Source organism: Pocillopora damicornis, chromosome 14, assembly GCF_964200805.1.
Source record: "Pocillopora damicornis chromosome 14, jaPocDami1.2, whole genome shotgun sequence".
Classification (NCBI taxonomy): Eukaryota; Metazoa; Cnidaria; class Anthozoa; order Scleractinia; family Pocilloporidae; genus Pocillopora; species Pocillopora damicornis.
The window spans coordinates 1,522,026-1,531,566 of record NC_142683.1 but is presented as its reverse complement, the minus strand read 5'-3'; the positions used below and the strand labels follow the sequence as shown (position 1 = coordinate 1,531,566).

General features: G+C 34.4%; 2 protein-coding genes across 7 annotated transcripts in view; one reads left to right on the top strand and one right to left on the bottom strand.

Annotated features, from left to right (window-relative positions):
- Positions 1 to 4: 4 nt before the first annotated feature.
- On the top strand, positions 5 to 7,992 carry LOC113664170 (dnaJ homolog subfamily C member 4). Its single transcript, XM_027179763.2, has 9 exons — positions 5 to 147; positions 779 to 893; positions 1,596 to 1,692; positions 2,401 to 2,454; positions 3,280 to 3,404; positions 3,625 to 3,678; positions 4,464 to 4,595; positions 4,752 to 4,838; positions 5,427 to 7,992. The coding sequence occupies exons 2-9, from the start codon at positions 811 to 813 to the stop codon at positions 5,539 to 5,541; spliced, it is 747 nt and encodes a 248-aa protein (XP_027035564.2). The 5' UTR covers positions 5 to 147; positions 779 to 810; the 3' UTR covers positions 5,542 to 7,992.
- LOC113664162 (SPARC-related modular calcium-binding protein 2) overlaps positions 7,187 to 9,541 on the bottom strand; it is a 33,350-nt gene continuing 30,995 nt past the window's right edge. For all 6 annotated transcript variants that reach the window (XM_089194222.1, XM_089194223.1, XM_027179756.2 and 3 more), the window contains one exon: positions 7,187 to 9,376. In XM_089194222.1, the coding sequence (XP_089050348.1) occupies positions 9,069 to 9,376 (308 nt within the window). In that variant the 3' untranslated portion in view covers positions 7,187 to 9,068. The remainder of the gene's footprint in view (positions 9,377 to 9,541) is intronic.

Genomic DNA, 9,541 nt, shown 5'->3' with positions numbered 1-9,541 from the left:
CGATAACGCTCTTGGATCGTCATGGGTAGGGTGGAGATGTTTATGTTGTCCGCCAAGATGGCGGACGAGATAGCTCAGTTGATTGAAAAGAAGTGTCTGTTTTGCTCGGTAGAAGGGTAACCCAGGCTGTCTGGAACGATTACAGAGGTATTTTTTTAGCATGATTTGTATTATCATACAGATTTTTAACTGATTAGGAATTGAGGAAAGCTCTTTTTCTAAATAATTTAAGTTTGAGCTATTCTGCTTATGTAACGGAAGATATCTGTCTACCATTAAATCATTTAGTGATTGAATGACAAAAGATCAAGGGAGAAAAAAACTCAGCTACCTTGTGCAGGTGGTGTGTATAAGGGAATCTTTATAGTTCTCTCTAACATTTAATCTGGGAAAGAAAGAACATAAAGAAACCTGACTCTTTGGCTCACAGAAGACGACCGTGTGGCAATATTTGGCAGGCTAAACTCGACATATACATCTATGATAGTAACGAGATATGGATGGAATGGTAAAGAGAAATCGAAGGAAATTCTTAAATTAGGGACATATTAAAGAATGTAGGGCTGCTTATTTAATTTAATGACATTGCTGCCTATTTGGGCAATTTTCCACTTCTTCAAACACTGTGGACAAGATTGCCATCAAAGGTTCCCTTTCCAATAGTTGCTGCGAAACAGTTTCTTTCAAAATTTGTAACCTGTAAGCTCCTCATGCATATGCCTCTAACATTATTGATTAACTGATTATTGGTTGATTTTATTCTTATTTATATTATTAGCAAAAGACACTAGGAGTGGTTATATACACGTCATGTTCTTGTTTAAGAAGGAAGAACAATGTCACCCTTTTCAAGTTCTCCTGAGTTGCCCATACTCAGCTGCCGCTTCAAAAAGGTAAAGAATATTCCTTCAGCTTTAAGCCATAGAGCAAAATTATGTGGTCTATAAATAAGGCCAGTTGAGTCATATCTTTCTTTTTCATTCTGCGAATGATGAAAGTTATTTTTAGAAATAGATCATTCACTCTTATATTTGCTTGTACATTAATTTTAGTATTGCTATGATTATGATGATACTTAACAGTAAGATAATGTATCTATATGACTACCTGCAAGAATCACAAATTTGGCTTGACTAGAATAAATGATATTAGGTGGCTACTTGATATTCTATACCTGCCTGAACCGTTTAACTCCCAAGATCTGATTGTTAGGTAATTCTCCCCTCTAGCAGCTAAACATTTCCCTGTAAATTAGTAATAAGAATTGCTAAGGGTTAGATAAAGATAACAACTTCTACCTGATAAGTTTGAGTATTCTCATGACTCATTTGGTGGACAGTGTTTGGATATATTAGGGAGAAGTTACATGTTAATCTCTTCTGGGAGTTAAAGGGTTTAATGGGAGGAATAACAATCACATAATTATGCCTAATGGATGGAGATGATTGATGTCAAAAGACTTTTTGTACATATTTTCCCTTTATTTTTTCAGAATGGAAGTAAAACAAGATGATATTAGTTAACTTAGAGCTTGACATGTTTTAAGTTTAACTCTTTAACTCTCATGATATGTTTGTCCATTCTCTCCTTTACAGGTCAACAGGGAAACCAACATTGTATGATGTCCTTGGTGTGTCAGAAAAGGCTACGCTTGGAGAAATAAGAGATGCTTTTATTGCAAAATCTAAAGAGGTGATGGAACTGTCTGGGTCATTAAATAGTAAATTAAACTAGATTTGTTCAGGAAAGTGAAATTAATGACAGAGACTTATCAGGCAGCAGGCCACTTTAATTGTACATGTTTGCAGCATTCAAAGCTGGAACCAGTTTACCATGAAAAAAAATGTTTGGCAAGTAAATGTGCTAGGAAAGTCACCAATTTTAACAATTTTACCAACATTGACCAATTTTCATGCTCTTTTTTGTTTCATTTGGTGGCCAAGTTATGATTTTAGTTGGCCAAATAGAAACTTTGAAAGGCCTTCTGTGACATACTGCATAATTAAGGCCAAATATGTGTCACATGAATTTTACAGAAAGGAAAGCATGATTTGTAACATGAACCAGCGTGAGGTGTGCTTTGCCTTCTGAAGTATACATGAACTGGGAATTTTTCTTTTCATATTATAAAAACCTCAAGATTTCCCTGAAACCTTGTAAGCAAGAAGATAGATTTAAAGTTGTCCTTTTACAAATGACAATTCATGCATGGAACAGAATCAGGACCTTCCCTTCACAACTCTCATTACACATGTGATGATAAACTTAAGTCAGTAACAAATTTCTCACAGACATGTTTATTTTTGTTTATAGATGCATTTTTTTTTCATTAGTTAACTGGCACATGCACATTTACAACACATTTACTGATTTTTTTTCTTTTTTCTACGTGTAAATCAGTCACACCCAGACAAGAATCCAAATAAGCCAGAACTCCATGAAAGATTTGTGCAGGTAAATCTTGTTTTGCTTTTGGACTAAGTGAGGTACAGTTTGAGGTCTTCATGATCAAGCCCAGCCACTTATGGGTCAGAGTGGCGTAGTGTTCTTGGGCAGAACACTACAGTCTCACAGGGGTCTGCTAGACTCAGAATACAAATAGGGAGAACTAACATTCTTATCATGATTTGAAGCTCCAATTAGGAAACAAATGAGAATGAAATTTAAGTCTGTCTAGAATTGTTCTTAACTCTGATTCTGAAGGTGAGAAACGTTTTCTGTTTTGGGAAATTTGATGCAGGTACCGCTTTTGTTGTCATTACTTGTACTGTAAACAATGTTTACATTTTGATTTTTGGCCAAACACCTTGAAATAAGCTTATATTAGAGCGATATTTGGTAATGACTTGTATTGGACATGAAAACACAATGCATATGATTTTAGAGAACTTTATTTTATTTTTAAAAATGCAGTCAACATGCACTTGTTATTGCTTACATGTACCTCAAATATGGGCCATGATGATGATGATAATAATAACAACTTACAATAATGATAATAATAATAATAATAGGTAATTATTAAGGGAGGCACTTATCCATCATTTAGTGTTTTCTCAAGAAACTTCTCTGTCAATAACCTTATTGTCAGATAAATTACTGGTCCTCAAAGACCTGGGGAAACTGTCAGGAAAACTTTGCAAAATTCTGGAGGGAATCTTATGAGCCACCCTCTGACTCTATCATATAGCTTTTAAGAAACAAGCCTTGGACCTAGAAGACTTATGTGTAAAACCTCATCTAATTTGATTATGAATGTCTGATATTTTTTCACGGTAGATCAACAATGCATATGGTGTATTGAGCAATGCAAGCCAACGGCGTGAATATGATTTAAAACTAAAATCCCCATCAGTTACCAGGCCTCCAGCAGGTAGCCCATTTGGTCCAGTACCACCCCACCGGTGAGAACCTGCTTTTTTTTTCTGTAGAAAAGTAGTGTTTATCTTCCATGAACATTCTATGAATTAATAAGATGCCAAGAATTTTTAGTAGTTAAAATTTTATGGTATATTTGAAATCTACTGTGTTACAGTTTCCAATGCAACACTGTAACATGAATCTTAGTCACATCAACTTCAGTTTTGTGGATCTGAATTCTTGAATTTCATCCTTTCTGGCTAGGCAATCTACTCAACAATATTATTACGACAGAGCCACAAGTCAGTCCAACTACAGGTAATTTCACATTTGTTACAATTAACATTATCATATGTAAAGGATCTTAAACTTTTATTTAGAAATGACTGATTTTCAACATCAATAATATATTTTCTAACTTACCTACTTTTTAAGTAAGCTCTATTTGCTCTCTTGATATTTTTTAATAGTGATGACAACTTTATGTAATTAATTTTTAGAAAATTACTATTCTGAAAAATGGCTAGTGTGGGTATGGCTTATCTCTTGTAATGTGGTGATCAGGACAAAATGTGAATCACAAAACTGGAAGCTTAGTAGCTCCAATGTATTCATTACCCGTTTTTCCAAGGCCTGATTGGTTCCTTTTCTGAAACTTAATGATATTTAATTGCACTCCAGAATTATTCCTCATTTTAAAAGTTTTCAAAGTCACACAGTTTATTTTAAAAACTACAGTTCTTGGAGTGTCCAGAAAAATCTACATATGTATAATTAAAAACTATTTACTAAAGTGGGGGTGGCCAGTGGTGGATATTTACTGAGTCATGAAGTGGTGAGGTAAATATCCAGCACTAGCCACCAACATGGAAGTGAATATTTGTTTTAGTGAAAGCTAAAACAATGAGATAATATAACACAAAAAGATGATTTTGTCTACTTTATTCCTGCAGCAGTTAAAATATTTTCAGGTGCAAACCCAGTGTGAGTTGCTTGGAGGTGGATAGCAAAGGATATTTGGAGTTTAAGTAGCCAATCAGAGAACACTTTCAATGCTATCCACTGTCTTAGTATATACCAATGATATATTGTTTTATCTCCAGACAAAGAAGAGATTTTGACTTTGTGTACCCAGCTGCCAACTCATCTAGGAGACAAACTTCTAATAGGAAGATTGTTCTTGGTGCACTGGCTTTCATGCTGATTGGAGGAGCAGTGGAGTACTTTATTATAAGGTAACCAAGATTTTTCCTTTTCATTTTTTGTCAAGATTGCCATGGACTATTTTAACAGGGCAAGTATTTGTAACATTGTCACTGGTCACTGTTGTCAGAGTTAAGGAAAGTTCCCTGTAGTTTTAACTGTGAGCTTTATGTTACATTTACCTGCAGTTCACGTCACAGCAAATACAAGGCTCATGCTGAAGAGTTAAGTAGACGAAACCAACAGATTTATGCTGAAGTGAGAGAGAGAGCAAGGTAGGTCTGCTGAAGAGAATTCAGGATTCCTGTTAATCATGATCAACATTTTGTCACCTCTACATAATAATTACAGTGTATCATCATCACCAAACAAATTATGGCTTAAAATTAAAGGTAGTATTGTACATTTTACCACAATTGGCAGTAATGTTGCAATCTGATTGGCCAATTTGTTGTTGTCAATAAGAGTAAAGACAACCCTGCACTCCTCAACTTGTCATGCAATGGTCACGCATAGAAAGAATTGTTTTATATGACCTTGACATTGTGGTAAAAAACAAACTGACAGTTGCATGGCTGTGCCTCACGAATCCACAACATTTTGATAGATTAAACCGATGATAGCATGGTTCATGCCCAAACATGTCTTAAGAAGGTTTCTTCCTGAATCTGAATTTATTTTAATTAACTCCCAATATCTGATGGGTAATTCTCCCCTTTAGCTGCATGACATTTCCTTGTTAATTACGAACAAGAATTTGGTGTTGGATCAAGATAACAACTTATACCTGATAAGTTTGAGTTAAATTTTAATTAAAATTCCAAGTTACTATGCTAAACATGACTAAAATTATTTTGTTTCAGAACGAATGGTCTTAGAAAGCAACTTGAAATTCTTGTTTCTCAACATACTGGACTGGATGGAGTAGCTTCTGCTAAAAGACTTCAGGAGTATTTTGACCAGGATGGAAGGGATTGACCGATAATTTCACCCTATTACTCTCATGAGTGACCAAAAGAGAATTTCCCCTTACAATATCAATACAATATCAAGCACATAAGTGATAAGAACAAAGAAAAATATCAAGTAGGGGATTATTAGTTGATCCAACACTAAAATCTCCAGACTAACATCATAGAGTAAGGAGAATTGCTAATGAGATCTTGGGTGTGAAAGGGTTAAATGAATGTATTACTGAAGTATAACTTATATCAAAACTTGTAAAAAGTAATTAAAAAAAATTAAATTCAAGTATAATAAATTCTCAAACATGTCAGGTTCATGATGGAACTAATTAACTGTTATATTTTTTCTTTAAGAACAGTTTGAATCAATGGGTATTTTGTTTCTAAAATTTTGGGGTTTTTTTGGCTTTAACTGGTAAAAGAACTTTTTGTTGTCCAGTTCTGTTTGTAATTTTACATATCAGACTCTGATCCTATCCTGTAGATATCCAATTTTGATAATTACTTATAAATTGTATCATATGAGACAAAATCGGATACCACTTGTTCCCAATACCATAGTTAATTGTGAAAATGTTGCATCAGTGGCTTGGACTTGAGGATAGGAACAAAAAGTATTTTCGTTGTGGTTTTAAGGAGAGGATTATAGTTGTTGTGACTTGTAATTTCTTCTCAAAGAATAAAACTTTTTCATTTGTTTCAAACTAGAGTGCTACTTAAGGACATAATGGTTTTGTGTGTGCGTGGACACTTGTAAATATCCTTCATTTCTTTTAGTTAAAAGTTGATCATTCTGTAAATAATTTCATGTATATGCAAAACTTACATTCTTATCATGATGTGAAGTCCAATTAGTAAACATTTTTACTTTTTAAAAATGTGGTTGACTTGCATATTTCATGGCTAACCTCAAATATGGGCCATGATGATGAAGATGATAATAATAATAATAATAATAATAATAATAATAATAATAATAATAATAAAATAATACTAATATTGATGATAATAAAAACTGACAGGGTGCTTTGTCAATAACCTTATTATCGCAAAGATTACTGGTCCTCAAAGACAAGAGAATGGCATGGTTATTCCTGGGAAGTGTTCACTATTTACCATGAGTGTGGCAATGGGACCATTGAAGAGAATAACTTTCTCACAGGGATAGATATGTCAGAAAGTGACTTAACAGCAAGAAACTGTAAGAAAATCTCGTATTGATTCCATTTTAGCTGAAGCTTGAAAAGTTACAAATTAAGTGGTAATAGTAACAGGTATCATTTCAGAAGGTGAGGGATGAGGGGGGGAGGCAGGGGGCACCTATTTAAGAGAAGAGTTTGTTTGACATTAAGGCCCAGGGGGTGGGCATTTATTAAGAGTTGGGCACTCAGTTGAGAGAGGGTGCTTTATTAAAGCTTGGGTGCTTTTTCAGGAAATTCCCTGTCATACAATGCAATACCCTTGCTGCTTTTCACATTGCTGATCTTAGCAGTATACTGGACTTTGGTCATATGAGAACATAAATGGCCTACCAGTAGTTCAGAATTGGGCTGTCTGTGGCCCTGTGGTAGAGCATTTTAGTGAAAAATTGGAAGGGTTTGGAGTGTGGGTCCTTGTTTTGGGATTCACAATAAAACAAGCAACAAAACTATATTAAGTTTGTTTGAATATTTCTAGTCATTTATTTATATAGATTGACAATCATTAATATTGACTGTTGATTAGCCATGATAACTTTAAAATTATGTATCCATATCATGAAGCTGCCTGATCCAATTCTCTAAGAATTGAACTGACAATTTTCTCTATTTTTCTAAAGAACTGCCAGTTCTTGCAAAGGTCTCTTTAAATAGTTGATTATAACAATATTTAATAATATCACATTTTGAATGAGAAAGTCATTTTCTACTACTGCAAAATCTGTATAATTTTCTATTCTAAGACCGGTTTGTTGTGTTTTCTATGGGTACCAATGAAGGTCTCCACATACTGCTGCTGCTTCTCGATTCTGTCATTTCCATTGTGGGTTAAAATATTCTTAACTTAGTTTCCTTGTTAATAATATTTGGTAATCAAATGTATTTTGTAAACTACTCACTCTGAAACTTGAAGTGGATTGCAGTGAAAGGTGTATCTCCAAGCAACACCTGTCACTTTGTGGGTTTAATTTTATTGGCAATGGTAAAATAAGCCATGCATATGGTTGTCAGGCAGTTAAGCTGCTCCTTTATCAAATTTCACTGTTTCTGCTGTACCTTAGTTAGTTGAATAATTACTGTATAGGAGCATATACCAATCTGTAATGTATTGAGTATAGTACATGCAAAGAAATGTTACCTCATAATTTAAAAACCCTTATCTCCTAGAAGCTCCTGCACTGCTAGGGTTTATGTACAACACAGAATAATGTTATTCTATATATATATATTAATAAAAACTGTCTCTTGTGAGATTTGTCCAAGTACGCTATGCTGGTACTATGCGTTGACACTGTTTTTATCTTAATTTCCCACTGAATGGCTGGTGTTTGCTGCATTGATTAGAATACAAGAAACTATCATAAGATTGACCATTCCAAATTATTTTAAGTTGTAAATTTCTCGAAGTCCACAGAAAAGAAGTAAGCAAATCAAAATTGCTTAGTAATGCTTAATTTCTGCATCTGATTTGTTTAACATCAGTATGCATATCCTCTATACAATTCTCTATTCATTTCCTAAGGTGCTGACAAGGAGAATTTGTTTAAAAATCAGAAGGTACTTCAGTTGGTTATCTGATTTTCTTCATTCTTGTCACCTTAATGTTTGATTCAGGAGTAATATTTTAGGGAGGAATTAGATGGTGGTCACTCTTGAGGTAATGCTAACAGTGGTATATAAGTTTAACCCTTAAACTCCCTTGAGCAACCAACATCAATACAATATCAAGCACACAAGTGATAAGAATAAAGAAATATAACAATGAGGAGATTGCAAGTTGATGCAATACCAAGTTCTCCAAACTAATATCATAAAAAATGTATGTCAAAAGGTAAGGAGAATTACTGATAAGATCTTGGGAGTGACAGGGTGAAGTATAAGTCATGATAATAATTCCCTGCACTATTCAAATACAAAGTTCAAAGCCCAAAATATCAGAGAATAAAGTTATTGGAATTAAATTGCATGTATAAAAAAAGAAACAGGATTTTTACTTCTTTTCAGAAATTTCCTTCTCAACCCTCGTTTATGGCATCTTGTTGAATTCTGATCTCTCTTTAAATTTGTTTTTTTGTCTGCTTGTATTTTGGTGAGAGATCAACTGAAACATCTTACATGGGAATAGGACACAACTAAATCATTTACTGACTTTTCCTGTGTGAAAAGCACAGGATGCCTGGAAACTACAAGAAAGACTATTTTCATCATGTTTTACATAGAGGTTGCAGCATCACCAGTCCATACTTCTACTAATCTGGGCCTGCTTTCTGGTGCTGGACACAAGCTGCCGTGTTCTTGGATCTTGTGAAATGAATCACACTTGCATGATGATATCCACAAACTACTGCAGCGGCATGCGACGATTATGTATTCTTAGGCAAAGAGTCCATTCCATCATTGATAAACCTCTATCTTTGTCAAGATCGCAATCAACCAACAGCTTTTTGCCACATTTTCGTCCTCGTTTAACGTTTCCGAGAATTTTCTTCATGGTCGATGTGAGAAACTCACTTGACACAAGCAGTTTGTCCCTGTTTCTGTCCAATCGGTTGAACTTCCAGATTAAAACTTGATTGTCTGATAGAAAGGTGCCAAAAAGTTGAAGGTTTCCTGATCTGGCACTTCTGCGTTGGTTTCTTATTGATTCAACTGTGCAGAAGCAAGAAAGATCAACACAATTACTAAATAAATATAACTCAAACTCAACTTGTAGGAAGCAAACATTTCCAAAGGTCAAAAAAAAAAAATTGCAAAATCCACTGGTCTGGGACTTATTTTGGAATTTCTTATGGAAGACTCAGACACAAGTGGACT

What these genes read in the sequence shown, in the direction of transcription:
- LOC113664170 (XM_027179763.2), top strand. Translation starts at nt 811, where the DNA reads ATGTTCTTGTTTAAGAAGGAAGAACAATGTCACCCTTTTCAAGTTCTC. An exon ending in ACAAGTCAGTCCAACTACAG is followed by an intron (nt 3,679 to 4,463) that starts GTAATTTCACAT and finishes TTTTATCTCCAG; the next exon opens with ACAAAGAAGAGATTTTGACT. An exon ending in GAAGTGAGAGAGAGAGCAAG is followed by an intron (nt 4,839 to 5,426) that starts GTAGGTCTGCTG and finishes ATTTTGTTTCAG; the next exon opens with AACGAATGGTCTTAGAAAGC.